At 35.2% G+C, this 18,955-nt stretch overlaps 1 protein-coding gene across 1 annotated transcript in view; it reads right to left on the reverse strand.

Moving 5' to 3' along the window:
- The window catches only part of LOC150092461 (shootin-1-like), a 253,303-nt gene that overhangs the window by 135,584 nt on the left and 98,764 nt on the right, over positions 1 to 18,955 (reverse strand). Inside the window, exons 7-8 of the mRNA XM_090414949.1 lie at positions 16,603 to 16,684; positions 4,889 to 4,983 (exon numbers count right to left, since the gene is read on the reverse strand). Coding sequence (XP_090271075.1) covers positions 4,889 to 4,983; positions 16,603 to 16,684 — 177 coding nt within the window. The remainder of the gene's footprint in view (positions 1 to 4,888; positions 4,984 to 16,602; positions 16,685 to 18,955) is intronic.

The raw sequence follows: 18,955 nt of genomic DNA on the forward strand, positions 1-18,955 counted from the left end.
AGTGCAGGCTCTTAGTTGGAGAGCAGGTATTTTAAACACTTGGCCAATCAGGCTAGCTATTCAATTTAGTTTTATATTCTCATTTAATATTTGTTTAGAACATTAAATAAGGATATAATTTCTTCTTTTATCCATGTTATATCTGAGCATATTATATACAACTAACAGCAAACTACCAGAGTTTATCGGCCTACTGATCAGATTTCCATGATCGAAATGCAACTGGGTTAGGGCAAGTCAAGTAATAGGCAGTATGTTAGGACAATATGCTGATGTTCTGGAATATGGATGAAAGAGTATTATTATTATTATTATTAGCACTCCACGGTGTCAAAAGATGGTGTGAGGCATCATCACTACTAGGTTGGCTTGGATGACCAAGTAGCTAACACTTTTGCTCTTTAATTGTAAGTTGTGGGTTTGAATCCCAATGAATGGCTCTTAGTTGGAGAGCAGGTATTTTAAACACTTGGCCAATCAGGCTAGCTATTCAATTTAGTTTTATATTCTCATTTAATATTTGTTTAGAACATTAAATAAGGATATAATTTCTTCTTTTATCCATGTTATATCTGAGCATATTATATACAACTAACAGCAAACTACCAGAGTTTATCGGCCTACTGATCAGATTTCCATGATCGAAATGCAACTGGGTTAGGGCAAGTCAAGTAATAGGCAATATGTTAGGACAATATGCTGATGTTCTGGAATATGGATGAAAGAGTATTATTATTATTATTAGCACTCCACGGTGTCAAAAGATGGTGTGAGGCATCATCACTACTAGGTTGGCTTGGATGACCAAGTAGCTAACACTTTTGCTCTTTAATTGTAAGTTGTGAGTTTGAATCCCAATGAAGCATGGATAGGTATGAACATCTTTAGGTGCAAATGAATTTCATAATCTAAAATGAGACTGCTATCCTGTTTATTTGGAGGCATGATATAATTAAAAACCATATACTACATTTAGTCTCTAGAGCAGGGTAATTCGATTATCTAAACCTTAATCCTTTCCATGGTACTAATGTGCTATAGGTTTAACTCTACACTGGTGGTAGTGCAAAAATGAAAAAAAATATTAACAATGCTCAAACAACACTCTAAATTATGATAACTAATATTTAAGGAATTGACAGCGTATACTAGAAATATAGATTAAATAAACTTTAATATATACTTTCCGATATTTCGGCGAACGTCACGTTGCCATCTTCTTGGGAACTTACTACAAAGACACGTGCACACAAGTACTAATAACAGCAAATGAGACTGAAGCTAGGAAGTTAGCGTTTTCCTAAAGTCCTGATGGTGCCCCCTGGCGGGCTATATTGGTAGTTTTTGGCCTTTGGGCTGAAGTTCTTCTGATAAAAGTTTCCCAAATTTGAGGCAGTCTCATGCATCCAAATTTGTTGAGGTTTGGCATGTTCCTAAGGGCTGAGGCTGATTCCATGAATAGTCTTTCATACTTGAACTTGCTGCGGTGTATTACTGTGGCTTTCTTCCATCTTATTCTGTGGCGAGTATCCAAAGCATGGTCTGCAAGCCCAGAGTGGCTGTACTGGTGAAATCGGATATAATCCTTGTGTTCTGAGATTCTGATATTTGCTGTCCTGCCTGTTTGGCCAAAGTAGGACAGTAACAAGAACACTCTAAATTAATTTGTTTTCTGTTTCAAAATACTCTAATAAATGCATGTCATTCATACCGCTCTCCCTGTGAAAAACCTAAACTTACTCATACACCCTCCATATACTACTTCAAGGGATGGCATCTCTCTCTCTCTCTCTCTCTCTTTCTCTGCTCTATGAATTTTCACTTGTCTAATAAATCAAGCAGAACACCATCACTGTGGGAGGTCATTACTAGGTTGGATTTGTAAGCAGAGTGGGAGTGAGATGACATTGTAAGTCACAATGTCATCATTCCACAGAACAGACATCTTAAAGAGAAATGAAAATCCCTTCATTGCCTCAAAAACCAAGTGAGGAGTCAAGTTTGTGCCTGCAAGTGTTGCAAGTCTAGCTGATCCTATACGTAGTCCACGACCAAGGCAACTCATGGTAAAAGCAGAATAAGCTCTGATCACTAATCTTAATATTTACCCTTAATGCAAAGAACATCTCCTGGAGGAGATGTATGATGTTTTGTATTAAAGGCAAGGGGGCCACTACCCAGACTGGTTTCGACCTTTATTGAGGTCTCATCAGTGGGAGCCAGGCTAGAAAAATACCAAGATTTTAGTAATACAGAGCTTATAAGTATTTTACAAGAACAAGTTACCATAAGGTGTTTTAACCTTATTAAATAAAAATCTCAGGAGGAGATATAAATATAGAAAGTATTTTACCTTGGGTATAATAAATGTTAAAGATACCAAGCTATTTTAAACCTGGTTTTACTCCATTTCCCAAGTAAGCAAACAGCCTTGCCTTTAATACAAAACATCATACATCTCCTCCAGGAGATGTGCTTTGCATTAAGGGTAAATATTAAGATTAGTGATCAGAGCTTATTCTGCTTTTACCATGAGTTGCCTTGGTCTTGCACTACGTGTAGGATCAGCTAGACTTGCAACACTTGCAGGCGCAAACTTGACTTGTTTGTCTGTTTGCTTACTTGGGAAATGGAGTAAAACCAGGTTTAAAATAGCTTGGTACCTTTAACATTTCTTACCATCTAGTTTTTGTCTATATTATTTAATTTCCTGACTTTTGGAATATGTTCAGAAGATGTTCAAGTAATTCTTGACTAGTGTCCAAACAGCAGCATTGGTCTCTTTCCACTTAACCCTGCATTTTCTGCAGTCTCTTGAACTTTTCATAATCACTTATCTTTATTATTATTATTCGTGATACCTCCAAGGAGTCCGAAGACTCATCGCGGGAGGACACCTATTATACAGTTCTCCGTCTCCACCACTACACTGAACCTCTACTACCAATAATCAACATCAGCGCCATCTACTGGCCACTACCACCACAGCTGGTATTTTTTTTGTCTGTAAATTGCATGTGTTCTGAAGGGCCAATTTGTCTGTATGCGGGATGAAAAACCCTGCTACCTCCGTATGAGATCGGCTAACTCACCTTCGATTGAAAACATCCATATAAAGATTCCTCCCGTCATGACGAGAATTGAACTTAGGCCTTTTCCAATCAAAGGGGCAACGTACTGTCGTTCTTCCAATTGTGCTACGGAGGCGCTTATTATACTTCCAAATACATCCATTTCTCACAGAAACCTTAATATGGCTAGCCTCTGGGCAGGTGATTATCTCATGATCACTTTTATGAACTGAGGACACATCTGACCTCTATTTCTAACAATATCCTCTTGATACAATGATCAAATCCAAGATTCAAATCTTCATGTGATAAGTCTATTCCATAGGCAACTTCTCAGAAACTTGAGAAATTCAATTTTCTGAGATTGCGCTGAGATTCATTCCAGTCTATATTTTCATGATTAAAATAATCCATAACAATCACTCTTCTTATTATGCTTCCTTGCCTATAGCAACATCCCACTAAATATCTCATTCTGTCTACGTTCATCTTACAATACACAACCTCAAAACCACTATCACTATTTTGCTTTTGCATCTCCACCTTGAGTGGGCAGCATTCTTCTGCTATTATCTATATTACTCCTCTCACCTTTCTTGTCCTGCCAACTCAATATGTGCAACAAATTACTCCTCACTCATTTATAATACTCCTGGTATTCATAAAGAAACACATAGTAACTCATTTTATGAGTGTACAGTCCATCTTGTGTCAACTTTTCAGCTATGCCTCTTCCACATCAGACTTCAAATCCCCCCTGCCTAAAATTATTATGATGGTATAATAATTTCTACATAGTGTCCTTGTTACTGTTCTCCACATTTTCTGGTCTATAGCAATATTCCATTAAGTATTTCATCCCATCTATCTCCAATTGATATCATACTGCCTCAAACAATCGTTTATCTTCTCTACATCTCCACCACTAGAGTGAACAAAATTCCTCTATTATCATTATCACTACCTCATTCTCATTCATGTAAAATATTCCTATAGCAATATTCCATTAAGTATTTCATCCCATCTATCTCCAATTGATATCATACTGCCTCAAACAATCGTTTATCTTCTCTACATCTCCACCACTAGAGTGAACAAAATTCCTCTATTATCATTATCACTACCTCATTCTCATTCATGTAAAATACCATATCTTTCCATTTCTATTCCAATCATTACATCATCGAAATACTTCAATGGCTATCCTTATTTCTCTTATACCAAACTCAATTAGTGGACCAAATTTCTATCCTTTATTTGACATTCCTGGTGTTCATAAACAGTTACTCATTTCTAGATCTGTACCAAAAAGAATTGTTTGTCCATCCTAAGCCATCCCACAGTTTTATCACAACTTATGTTTCTAACCTTAGAAGATGTGTATACTTCGATTAACTGGGAACAGGTTATTAAAGAAATCCAGCCTGGTTGACCAAGTGGATAGTGTACTCAGTCTCCAACCACAGGTCGTAGGTTCGAATCCCACCTTGGGCATGGATTTTTGTAAAAGCCTGCTCTGGATGAGCTTTAAAAAAAAAAAACTCACCAAAGCAACAAGGACTTAGCATGATGTTTCTTCCATACCTTACTAATTCCCCCTGCAGCTCATACTATCTCTTTTTCATGTTAAATTGCAGTAATCATTAATTTTTCAGGGCAAATTTCAACTGGCTATCTCTTTGTAATATGAATGATCCAAACTTATGACTTTACGAATATGTAAATATAGTGGTGTTGTCATGCATTAGAATAAATATATACCAATAAAACTTACTTTCATATTTACATATGCATATTCAGAGAGTATACAAACTTACAGGTGTAAATTCTTCACTCATTCTTTTTGTTGTTCCTGCCTCCTGATTACAGGCAAGTTCAAGATCTTCAAATTCTTGTATAGCTAATACAGACACTAAATAAAAAGGAATAGACAAATTCAGAATAAATCCAAATTTATTTAGCTCATTTAATAATACATTTTACTATTACTAAAATCCAGCTATATTGAAATTGAAGCAATTTCCAACTAACGAATTCTTAACGTGTTCTGTATATTATTATTATTTTATTTTTTTTAAACGTATACCTCAGAGTAGAGTAATATGTAGAGTTATGTTTGTGGGTAGTAGATGGCATGGGAGAGGATCTCCCATGATGATTCCTTTGTCTTAATGGAGGTGTATGTTATAATAATATTGCTTATTAGTTTTTAGGAAGGAATTTCAATGTAATGTTATAAAGTATGCTACTATACTAATTAACAAAGCAATTGTGTAATTTTTTCCCTTTGATATTTTGTCATTCAACTAGCCAGTCAATATCAGTATGTTTTTAAGCACTTCAGAAACCAAGGCGAGCAAACTCAGTCATTCTGAATTCTTTCGGAGGCAATGAGAATAGCTTGTAAAAGACGTACTGAAAGACTTCAGGATACTCTGGAACTTTTGGATCCAAAAGTATGTGTATGTATTGGGAGGGGGGGAAGAATTACAATTATACTGAAGTAATTAATGATATGAGGCAAGTATATTATTTTACATGCAGTGTAACCCTTAGACATAGGCTAAAGAGACACCTTATCTGGATCCTGCACTCTAGGGAGTCCTCCCGCATATCACAAACGCACAAAACAGTAAATTTATTAAATAAAAATGAAAAAAATGAAATATTCAGAATCAATTTCAATAGTGAATTGAGAAGGAGTGCAGTGATAATAAACAGTAAGATGTCTGAGTTGTATGAGACAAATGGGGTTCAATTTGTAAATCTGTAGAGTGAATTTGAAGGACAGTTGGAAGGTTTAAAGTTGATGGATTACGTTTGAATGGATTTGGCGTTGAGCATTTAGAAAGGCTATTGTTTTCTAAGAAGGCACAGAATCAAAAAGTTAATGCAGTAAATGATCAGAGTCTATTTGTGAAGCAGTCACAACTAAACAGATTGTATGACAGGAAGAAGATGGGTACAAAATTGAAGATGTGGTTGTAGCAGCACAAGTTGATGGAATGCATAAAGGTGAGGATAAGAGAGGTAGGAATGGAAATCAGTCAGGGAAATGGGAGTGGTCACACCAAAGATAGAGGTATGGTACAGTAGCTGGAATAGAGAATGTTGGTGCTGGCAGAATGGCCTCAAAGACACAGGGATTGTTATGTTTGTATGCAAATGTAAGGAATATTTGAAACAAGGGAGCCGAGTTTGCTGCATTGATTGAGTTAGGATGCCCAAAGATTATTGGAATAAGTGTAACTTGGTTATCTGAGGAGGATGTGATGTTGCGAATAGAAACAGAAGGACATAAAACTTTCCAGAAGGATAGGAATGTGAAAAGAAGGGGGAGTGCCGTTAATGATTGCAGAGAAATTGTGTCCAAAGTGTGGAAGTTGATAGTGCATGCACAGGTTCTGTGTGGTGTGAAGTTAAAATTAACAGGCTAGTATATCTGATAGGATGCTGTTATAGGCCAGGGAATGTAGAGAATACTGATTATGAAAGGTACAGAACTAGGCAAATTGGCTAGTCATGGAAAAAGAAAGTGATCCCAATGGGAAACTTTAATTACAGAAATATGGAATGGAAGGAGGAGATAATGTATAGGAACAAGGAGAGCGAGTTTGTTGAATGTCCAAGAGATAAATGTCTTAAGCATAATGTGACTGAAGCAACTAGAGCCTTTAGTGTTTTGGATTTGGTGATAACTTCACAGGATATAGTTGTTAATGAGGTATTGACACTGCCACCAGTTAGTGAGAGGTGATCATGAGGTACTTGTTTGGAAAGCAGTTAAACAAGAAAAGCTTACTACCAAAAATGGATGTGTGTGGAAGTATAAAACAGGTGATTATAGGAAGCTCTGTAGTCAGTCAGCATCAGTATGTTGGGTAGATGAGCTGGACAGAAAAGATGCTGACAGTGCATGGAAATTCACAAGGCAGTATCTGACACAAGCAATGTATAACTACATACCAAGGGTTAAGCGAGTAAATAGAGTAGGAGTGAAATGGATGAACAGTGAAATCAAGCAAGCTGTGCTGAAAAAGAAAATACTATGCAGGAGGTATAAGACAGGTCCATGAAGATTATAAAGTGACGAGGGTGATGAGTATCATAAAGAAAGAAAAAGGTGCAGCATTAGAGGAAATTGGCGATAAGGCCAAGGTTAACTCAAAGGAATTTTCCACTTATATGGCAAGTAAGAAAAAGAATAATTATGACAAGTTGACACTCGTGGATAGTCATAGCAGAAGAATAACAGTTCCAAAGGATATAGTGGAATATTGAATGAACACTTTATCAGCATAAATCATATTGGTGTAAATGATGTGGTGAAATATATAGAAGGGAGGCAAGTATTAATAGAATTGGAAGTGAAAGAATCAGAGGTGTATCAGTTGTTCATTGGGTTAGATGTTAATAAGGCTGTGGGAATAGATGATATGCACGTGTTCTTAAGGAATGTGCGCAACAGCTAGCTATGCCCTTGACTTGGTTATTTAATGAAAGTCTCACAGTGGATAGAGTTCTTAATGAGTGAAAAGAAGGCAAAATAGTAACACTCCACAAGCATGGTTCTAGGGCAGAAGTTTCCAATTATAGACCAGTCTGTATAACTGTAGTTGAGGTCAAGGTGTTAAAGAGATTGGTTAGGAATAGAATACAGGATTAGGTAGATAGACATAGCATTCTTTATGATGGTCAGTATAGATTTGTAAAGGGTAGGTTCTATTTGAGCAATTTACTTGCATTTTATGACAGGATAACAGGTGTGTTAGGTAAGGGAGAATAATATATAGTGATATTCTTGGACTTTGCAAAAAAGTTTGACAGATTACCACATGATAAATTAGTGTACAAGCTGCAGAGGATCGGAATAGATAGTATAGTGTTAGATGGATTGGAGATTGGCTCTCTGTTCAATACTAGCAAGTTGTGTATGATGGAGCAGTGTCTCAAAAAAGAGGGTAACCAGTGGCGTGTCCCAGGGTTCTGTTTTTGGGCCCTGTGTTTAACTTGTTTGTAAATATATCATGTGGACTGACCAGGGATCTTCAGTTGTTTGCTGATGCAGAGTTGGGGAGAATTATAATTAGCACTGCTGATATTAATTCCTTTCAGGAGGATTTGAATAGACTTTTATCTTGGACAAAGGAGTGGGGTTATAGTTTTAATATTAATAATCACAAGGTGTTGCATTTTGCAAGTCAGAAATATAAGGTTGTGTACTATACAGATGATGCCATACTGCAGGAAGTCGATGAGAGAAGTAGCCATAGTAAAGAACCTTCAGGCACTCCACTAGTCACCATCATTCTCCAAGTTTCTACTGCACCATATGCCACTAGCTTCAAATCCATTCCCACATGATTTTTAGTTTTCAGAACAAGAAATCTTTATCATGCTTGGATTTGGTTTTATGCGATTAGACAGCAAACTTACTATTTTATGAAAACACCTGTAATTATCTTCCTTCCTTCCTTCCTTCCTTAATGCTACTATCAAAATAGACATGATTAAGGTATAAGTAATAGATGAGTATTAAAGAGCATTTGAAGAGATTGTAGTTAATGAGTATGGTCATTGTCCTTATTGCTTCTTCTATTTAAAGTTGGACAGTAGTAGAGAACCGTGAACATAAAAACTGTGCAGTTATATAAATGAGGTAAAGTAAAATAAAACGTTTAAAATAAACCACAATTCAGTACACAATGCTCAATAGTATTTAAAACCTATATAATGATGGATGAAAGAACTTGTGCTTGACTATATTTGAAAGGTTTGGAGGTTGTTCAATGAAAGGTTGGAAGTGCAAAATCAGGGAAAATAGAAATAAAATATAGTCAAGTGTATGTGTGTGTCCAGCTGGCCCTGGAACAAATGAGTATGAGTATAGAAATGATTATGCAATGCCAAACAGTTTCACAGGTTTTAAGTCTGCATTGGTTAGCAATTAAATCATGCAAGTGTAATTGAGATTCCAAAGGGATGTTGAAATGCATACATATGAATGCCAGAAGCCTCAGAAATAAAAGGATGGAGTTTTTGGCATCGGGCCCTGTAACTTGGCCAAAAATTATTGACATCAGCAAGAACTGTATGACAAAAGATGATATAGTTACAGAGATAGAATGTAAGGAATATTGTATTTTCAGGGAGGATAGAGGGAATAAGACAGGGGAAGGTGTATTACTGATGACAGATGAACTTCAACAAAAGTTAAAGAGGATTTTAGCTCTGAGGAGGGGGTTTATTTGAAGCTATCTGGTGTTAGATAGAGGATGAAATATAATGTTGGTTGCTCCTATAGACTAGAGGTGCACAGAAAGATGAGGATGTCATTCATCAGCAGATTAGTACAATGAGTGCAAGCCAAGCAATTATTATTATTATTTGAGGTGGGGAGGGAACATCAACTAAGGGGACATAGATTGGAATTTATATAAAGATGGAATTTATGCAAAGTAAGATGGAAATGGAATTTATGCAGTTATTAAGGAATAATTACCTAAAACAGCATGTGATGGAGAAGACCATAGGAATGAGAATGCTAGATCTAGTGACAGAATCAGAAGAAGAATCCATAATTATAATAGCCGTTCTGCCTCCAATCAGAGAAAGTGACAGATGTAGTCTTGTTCTGGTAGGTTGCTAAACATGTGAAGTTCTCAGTCAAGAAAGAATATACGTGGAACTACAAAGATGGCAATTATGACAAATATAGTGATAGATTGAAGTAGTGCCATGCCACAGGGAGCTACAAGGGAAGCAATATCAGACTGCACATCCAGGATCAGAAGGATAAACCAAGTAAGGGGCTATATGAATGAGCAGCAATATGAAATAGGAGCTGCTGAAAAAAATATTCTAAAGGGAATATAAAGAAAAAGGTGAGTAGCATGCTCATGAGCAATACAAGCAAAGGCAAGAGAGTGACTAGCATGATAAGGATAGCTGAAACAGAACATGAGAGAAAACTAGATAAATAGGCCAAAGGAAATAATTGAGTTTTTTTTTTTTTTTGCTATGTAGTGAGAAAGAATGATTATGGAAGGATAACTCTTTAATCACTGCTGATGGTAGCAAAGTGACAGATGTGGAAGAAATAGTTGAGATTTTAAGTGATCACTTTATATCATCCAGATGAGATTTTGAACTTGCTAATGTTGACAGAATCTGATATAAAAATTAAGGCAAATAAACTGATATACTCAACATATTTAAAAATATCAATGTGAATACAGCAATGGAATTAGACTGCATGCTAGCCCATGCGCTATGAGAATGTGCAAGAGAACTGACAGTGCCTCTGACAAAGTTGACTCCAAGACTAACAGACTAGTAATCTAAAACACTATCCTTGAAATACTAACAGACTAGTTAGTATTTCAAGGATAGTGATTAAGATATTGGAAAATTTGGTTAAAGGTATATTTAAGCAATGGGTAGATAGGAATAAGATAATTGATGGTGGGCAGCACAGCTTTGTAAAAGGTAGGTACTGCCATAGTAATTTACATTTTACAATAGTATGCAAAATTAGATAAGAGAAATCATTCCATCATAATATTGCCATACAATGCAAAGGCTATTAACAGAATATTGCATGGAAAACTATTGCATATGTTGGAGAAAATGAGAATGGATATGAACTTGGTAGCATGGAGAGGAGGGGGAAGGCTGAGAGACAGATACCAGAGAGCAGTACGAGGGTGGTCTGAAAAGTTCTCGGCCTAGATCATAGATGGCAACACTATCGGCACGATTTTTTTTTCAAAGTTGGTACTGTCGTGACGTGTTCTCTTGACGTTCGAATCCGCCATCTTGCTAAAAGTGACTTTCATCAAATAAGGAAAACTAATTGCAAATTAATCACTGATCTAAGGGTAGAGAAATTTCTATTATACTGCGCCACTCTATCCTTAGATAAGTCTATATGAATTAGTAGGATCAATTCAAAATTAGTTAGCAGTCTTTTCACTCATTTAGGCCGATGGTATTTATTTTCTTTCTTTCTGGGATTCCCGCTAGATCCGAATTTTTGTGAACGGTGCAGTAAAAAGAAATTCAGGCAAACACAATATTTAAATTAACAAACAAAACATTTAATATGGTTATATAACAATTACATAAATTCCACTTCTAAATATGACAAACCAGTCAAGTTAGCATATCAAGTCAAGTCATTCATATTAATCCAATCTTTCAAACTTTCTCAAACAAATTCACAGTTTCAGAATCACAAAGTTTCTTTACTCAAATTATTACAATAGAATTTCTTATTTATTCAGTTTCCATGTATCTCTCAGCTACACTCTACGATTAACTCATAACAGGCACTAACCACGGTAGATATCACTTCAATGTCTATATTTTCAACTCTCAGCCTCAATGGTAAGCTACAGTTAATGTTAGAAACAGCGCAACGGAACTAATACTTAAATCTGCATACACTGAAATAAACTAATATGACTGTCCTTACCAGAAATAATCTTCAGTACTTCCAATATTTTGTGAGCACACTTTCAAATTGTATTTATCACACTTGCGAAACACTAAATAACTAAAACATTACTAATCGCACTTCAAAAATCCAGATAACAACTATAAGGTACATTAATTATTCTTATTTATCATTCATCAACTAGTTTAACTCCGTACAATTCCTTTTTTGGTAGTATAGAAATAAGTTGTAATTGTAGACTGACTGGATTTATTCAGAATTCTTCGTTGAATGTCCAGTTCTCTAATTATCCGATTACGGCAATAATTTCCTTTTATTACTACGACTGATTTTGCTTTCAGCCAACTATAAGATTCACTTATAAAAAAAAAATATCTACTATACTCCTATCCTTAGGAATCTTTTAATTACTTCTACTTCTTTAGTTTACTTCCTTGCTACCTTATAGTTCCAAAGTTCCGTTCCGACTCCCTACTTACTACTACGTATCTATTTTCTCTTCTCCTCTACAAACGCTCCCTTCACACGTGCTCGTTTATTTCCACGCGTCTCTATGACAACCGATAGACGTAAACATTCTCGTGAATGTTACATTAGGTTATATAACTACATTCAGTTATTACATAACGTTAACTTTCATGAAAAGAATAAATAGAATATTTGCATTCCAATAAATGCGTAGTTAAATTACAAATATAAGTTCTTACAATATTGACAAAATAATAAATAAAACAGCTTAATAATATTTAATACAGAATCTATTTACCATTAAAACATTTCTTTGATTAAGCAATTAAATATTTGACATAATTAAGGTAGTTATATGATATCAATTATAATTTATGTTATTTACATCAAATAATATTTACAAATATAGTTCTTGTGACGGAAAGTCATGTTGGATTCTGAATCAAACAACATTTATTCTATTTTCTACATAATTAGAATCCAACAGTACATCTGTCGTAAGCATCCATGTGAAATTGCAAGTTATTCTATCAAGTAGTTTGTCTTATACAGCTGTCTGAAGCAGAAGTGTTGTCTGATCCCTCGAAATGGATAAAATTGAGTATCGTGCAGTTATGAAATTTTTTGTAATAAAAACAAGGTTTAACACCAAAAGAAATTCATTCAAAGTTCATAAAAGTTTATGGGCACTCTTCTCCTTCGTTTTCGACAATTAATAAATGGGCTGCCAAGTTTAAATGTGGCCATATCAGCCCTGAAGATGATCCGCATGAAAGACGTCCAAAAAGTGTAACAACACCAGAAATCATTGATCAAACGCACGATATGGTATTGGATGACTGGCAAGTCAAAGAGTGTGAAATTGTTGAGATCATAGGCATTTCAAAAGAACGTGTATGATATATCTTGCATGAAGAATTCAAATGAAAAAGCTTTGTGCAAGATGGGTGCCATGCTTGCTCACAGCAGATCAAAAACGCACTTGCATGAAAATCTCTGAACGGTGCTTGGAGCATTTTAACAAGAATAAAACTGATTTTGTGTGTCGATTTATTACTATGGATGAAACTTGGATTTAAAATTATACACCAGAATCCAAACAGCAGTCAAAACAGTGGACAGAAGCCGGCTGTTCAGCGCCAAAGAAGACAAAGTCGGTTCCATCAGCAGGAAAGGTCATGGCATTGGTGTTTTGGGATGCTAAAGGCATTTTGTTTATTAATTATCTGGAAAAGGGTAAAAAAATAACAGGGAATATTATTCCGATCTTTTAACCAGACTAGACGAAAAAGTTCCTGAGAAAAGACCTGATTTGCAGAAGAAAAAATATCATCTTTCATCAGGACAATGCACCTGCCCACAAAGGTGTTTTGGCAATGGGAAAATTAAGGGATCTCCACTATGAATTGTTTGAATATTCACCCTATTCCCCAGACTTGGCTCCTTCTGATTTCTATCTCTTCCCAAAACTGAAACTCTTCCTCGCTGGTCAGTGTTTTTCTTCAAATCAAGAGGTGATTGCAGCTGTAGAGGGGTATTTTGCAGATCTTACTGAGAACCACTAAAGGAATGGGATAATGGTGTTGGAGCATCACTGGAATAAATGTATTCGTCTTAAGGGAGATTATGTTGAAAAATATAAATAACTTTTAAGTTATAAATTCGTTTTTTCATTGTTAGGCCGAGAACTTTTCAGACCACTCTCATATATAGTGGAAAAGAATCTAGGAGGATTAGGGTGACTAATGGAGGGCCTAAAGTCCACTACTGTTCAGTTTGTATGTTAAAAGGTAATTGGAATGATTTAAGAAGTGGGATATATTCAGTTGTTTGCTGATGATGCAAAACAGGGAAGTGCAATAATTGATAAAGTTGATGCAGACATGTAGAGTATGATTTAATAAACTGCAAGTGTAGACACAGAATAATGGTTGCCAATTTAATGGATGATTGCAGAAAACTGATCACATTGGGGATGTGTGTGTGTGGGGGGGGAGATGGTGGACAGTTTAAGTTCAGAGGACATATTATGGAAGTTGGCAAAATACAAAATAGCTCAAAGAATTACTCGAATATTAAATACATTGACAAGTAGTGCTAGGGAAGTTATTATCCCTCTTTATTATTATGTAACATTTCCAAGTATTTAATTGCAGGAGGGCACTCTACTCCACTCTGCTACATACATCTTATAATTGTCCCTTCTACTTAATTCTCCCACTACATACAAGGCTTATGATATAGCTTTTGCTATATCATAGCCTCCTCATTGAAGGAAGGCACTCTATTCCACTCTGCTACACAATCTCACAAATCATCCCTACTACTTAATTCCACCAATACATGATATAGCTTTCGCTACTAAACAGATTTGGTCACCTGGGTTTCTTGGAGAGGGAATCCAAAAGTGAATGAGCAAGCTGGTGAAATGCTCTCTATGACAGACTGAAGATGTGTTGGCTGGAATGCCTATTTGACATGTGGAAAAGAGGGGACATGATAGAAACTTAAGTTACTATAAGGTTTCTATAGATTTACACAAAGGAAAATTTTTAATATGAGATGAGTAGGTTGATATATATATATATATATATATATATATATTCATTTTAATACAAACTGACTAAAAATCCGAGAATTATAACAAATTGAGATTTGAAAACGCAACATGTTTCGTCGGGATTGACTTCATCAGGCGTTAAGAACATAAAAAGCTATTAAAAGACACTGAAAAAAAAAACATTGAGACACTCTAAAGCTATAATATTCAACTGTAAATTACAGTTATTATGAACTTGAGCTATAGTCCGTGTTAAAGTTCTATTGTTGTACACTCGTGTGTGTGTGGAACCACGCGATCTCCAGTATCTGATAGTAGAGCTGAAAGAGTCAGGCAAATTATAGCTGAGATTATTGTTCATATGAAAAGGGCCCAAGGTGATTTCTTTTGACTAGACAATGCGGCGTTCTACCTCATCATGGCAAATGTGTAGGTTTGAAGTTGTTGTCCAATTTACTTCATGTTGGTGGCTTTTGCTGTTCGTGTTTATTGAAAACAGGACATGGCCTGATAGGGCAGTAGCTCTGGTTCTCTTGTAAGCAATGTCTCTCTGGTGTTCCTTGAGACGTAGGAGGATAGATTTCTCCGTTTGGCCATAGTAAGGTTTTCCGCACTCACATGTGACTTTATATACACCTGGGAATTGTAGACGGTTGCGAGATTGTTTGTAGTTGCTGAAACTTGATCTTATTTTTGGAAGAGTCGAGAAGCATGTTTGTATGTTAAATTTCTTTAAGATTCTACTCAGTTTTTTGGATAGTGTGCTGATATATGGCAAGGAGACATAACCTTTGGAGTTGTCCTGTGTCTCTACGTTGACGGTGGGATAATTGTTTGTTGATACTTTTTAAAGAGTAGCCATTGCTTTTAAAGGTCCATTTAAGATGTTATAGTTCTTTTTTTTAGTTCTTCATCTGACAGTACAGATCTTGCACGATTCACAAGAGTTGATATAATACCAACTTTTGTGTTGGATGGTGATGTGAGGACGCATGCAAATATATGTCTGTGTGTGTTGGCTTTCTAAATATAGGGAACCAAGCAATTTTAAATAAAACTTGCCTGGACTTGCACTACATGCGGAGTTGCCCAGACTTGCACTATGTGCAGGTGCAAACTTGACTTGTCTGTTTGCTTACTTGGGAAATAGGATTAAAACCAAATTTTATTTAAAATTGCTTGGTATCTTTAATATATAACATACCCAAGGTAAAAAACTTTCTACATCTATCTCTCATCCTGAGATTTTTAATTAATAAGGTCAAAGCACCTTGTGGCAACTTGTTTAGGTAAAATTTATAAGCTATGTATTACTTAAACCCTGGCATTTCTTAAGCCTGGCTTCCACTGATGAAACCTCAACAAAGGTCAAAACTGGTCTGGGTAGTGGCCCTTGCCTTTAATGTATAGCATCATACATCTCCACTAAGGGATGTGCTTTGCATTAAGGGTAAATACCAAAGATAGTGATCAAAGTTTATTCCACCTTTACCATGAGTTGCCTGGACTTGCACTACGTGCAGAGTCACCCAGACTTGCACTACGTGCAGGTGCAAACTTGACTTACTTGTCTGTTTGCTTACTTGGGAAATAGGATTAAAACCAAGTTTTATTTAAATTTGCTTGGTATCTTTAATATATAACATACCCAAGGTAGAATACTTTCTACATACACATATACGAGTCGCCCCTGGAAGTTGTAAGAGTGTGCAGACAAATTTTTTGTTTGGAGAGAGAGAGAGAGAGAGAGAGGTAAATAAGTGGAATGCATTGCCTGAAAGTGTGGTAAGTGCATAAATTGTAAATGATTGTAAGGAACAGTTTGATGGCTTTTTTTGTGAGAGGCATGAACTTGTTGCAATGAGTCCTGACTCCTTGGAGGCATGATGATGATAATCTTATTCCTGATAAATACTGAGCAATTTTTAATTACATATTAAAAATATTTTATCTGTAGCAGTTAACCTTAAGGTAAGTTGTAAATATTTTGCAATTAAACAAAATCAGTGATGAATACAAAATAGACTGATAAGCAGGATAAATACCTCTTTTAATTTGGTCAACAATTTTTTCCAACTCAGTTAATTTGTCCTGTGTAGCTTGATGGGATATTTTCTCATCTTCATACTGTCACAACAAAATAATTTTGTTCAAACATTGGTTTTTCTTTTTTGAATTTAAAACATGCAGAACACATAAAACATTTTTTTTAACATAAAACACATAGCAACAGTAGTAATTGGTTAATTATTATTATTTGGATAAGCAGCGTGGAGTATCATACTCTGAATGATTAACCAGATTTGACTCACTTTTATTCATTAAAACTAAATGTTACCAAGACATGGAGAAGATATTTAACACAAACCAAATAACTCAAAACATTTTCAACAGCTTTTATTTCTATAAACTGAAAAATAGTGGATTGAAAATTTAATCATGTGCAGTACTGGATGGTACTTGGTCCACCGATTCATCAGGGAAGCTGTTTATTTGGACAAGTCTGGAAAAACAAAAACAAAATAAGAATATAACAAGAATTTGCATTATTTGGAGCACAATGACATTTAATTAAGCTAGCCAGTAATCTTTACCATATGAAGCATTACAAAAAATTACATTGATTCAAAAATTTAGTGCTGATGAAACACAGCTATTCTATCATGCCATATCAGATGGTTCCCTGTGTTATAAATACACTCTGTGTTTGGTTCAATGAAAGCAAAAAAAACTGTGTAACAGTGTTATGCTATTCAAATATGTCAGAAAATTATAAAGAAAAGCTATTAGTTATTGAAGGAAGGGCCAGAACTCTATGCTTTAAAGGTATAAAAATGGAGGGTTTAACAGTTCGGTACCACGTGAACAAAAAGGTGTGGATGATATCCAAATTTTTAAGAACTGGTTTATGAGTTGGGACATGGAATTAAAATGAAATTCAAGAAAAATTTTACAGGTTCTTGACAATTGCTAAGGAGGTCGAGCACAAAAGTTAATCTTTTACAAGTAGAACAGTTCAGGGCCAATCGTTGGCAAGGAATAAGCAACAAGACCATTCAAAAATGTTTTGCACACTGTGGTTTTTAGCATTCAATTGTGGATATGTCAGATACAACCAATAGCAAAAACGACGTCCCGTTAGAAGTGAACTATATAGGAAACTATGAAGTGTTTGCATCCATTGATGGTTATCTTCAATACTATAATGAAAATGAAGATTTTGAAGAGGAAATTGAAACAAAACATCAGAGGACATTAGAAGAAAAAGAAAGTGACGAGGATAATACTCCCAAGCTTGAATGAGTGACAATCCAGGATGCTAGAAAATTTATTACTGGATCACAACTATTTCATGCAGGGAGGCAATATTATATCAGCACTAAATACCTGTGCTGATTTTGTTTAATTGCAGGAAAAAAAAATTTTTAAAAAATCAGGCTATGCACAATAAATTTTTATAATCATTAACTGCTAAGGAACTGCATGTATATAAATGAAATTATTTTGTGACAAATATTTTACTTTAATTAAAGCCAGCTGTTTGAGTTTATAAGTTAGTAATTTTGCTACACAATAAATGAAAAACTTTTCTAAACTTGTATTTTGTCTTACGTACATACACCTTTTAAACTCTTGATGTGCAGCTTCATTTAACTGGGGCAGCTGCTTAATTGAACAGATTCCTCATGTGATCCAATTAACCAAAATCCACTGTATAAAATTAGGTGTGCAATCAATACATTGTTGTGTAAAAATTCTGTATGATTGCTGGCATATGAAAGATTATGAATGTCACATACTAATTAATGACTTTCAGATGTCATGAAGTATAAGTCCTTGGTTCTATTTAGTGTGCTATGTGAGCAAATGACCTCAAAGGACTTCTTGAACAATCTGATGAAAGTATTTTCTTCTTAGTAAGGAAAGGAGGAAGCATTCACAATCTATTGTGTTGTTCTGTGAGCTGTTCTTCAGACTACGCACAATAAATTCCTATAATCATTAACTCTAAGGAACTGCATGTGTGCTCATTAAAACATAGGTGATGTTGAAAACAAGAAAGAAACAGACTTCTTTTCAACATCATCTATATTTTAACAGATTTCAAAACTTTTCTCAGTTTGTCTTACACACATCTTTCTTCAACAAAAAGGAATCTTGTATATCCTAAGATGTTTGTAGAACTGAATATTGTCTTTAGGAGAATGTAGGAAACTTTGTAAGGTGTTAACTGATTTGAAATCTATTCTGATGTCGATTGATTTTAATAATTAGGTTATGTTTCTTGATCTTTTACCAACATATGGTAAGGAGACTGTGCCTTTGTAATTAATTTCTGAGTCCATTGGAAAATAATTTTTTAGTAACTTCTTTGAGTAGCCATTTTAGAGGAACTGC

This window comes from Typopeltis vanoorti, chromosome 26 (assembly GCF_054136105.1).
Source record: "Typopeltis vanoorti isolate ZY-2024b chromosome 26, IOZ_Tvanoo_1.0, whole genome shotgun sequence".
NCBI classification, from domain to species: Eukaryota; Metazoa; Arthropoda; class Arachnida; order Uropygi; family Thelyphonidae; genus Typopeltis; species Typopeltis vanoorti.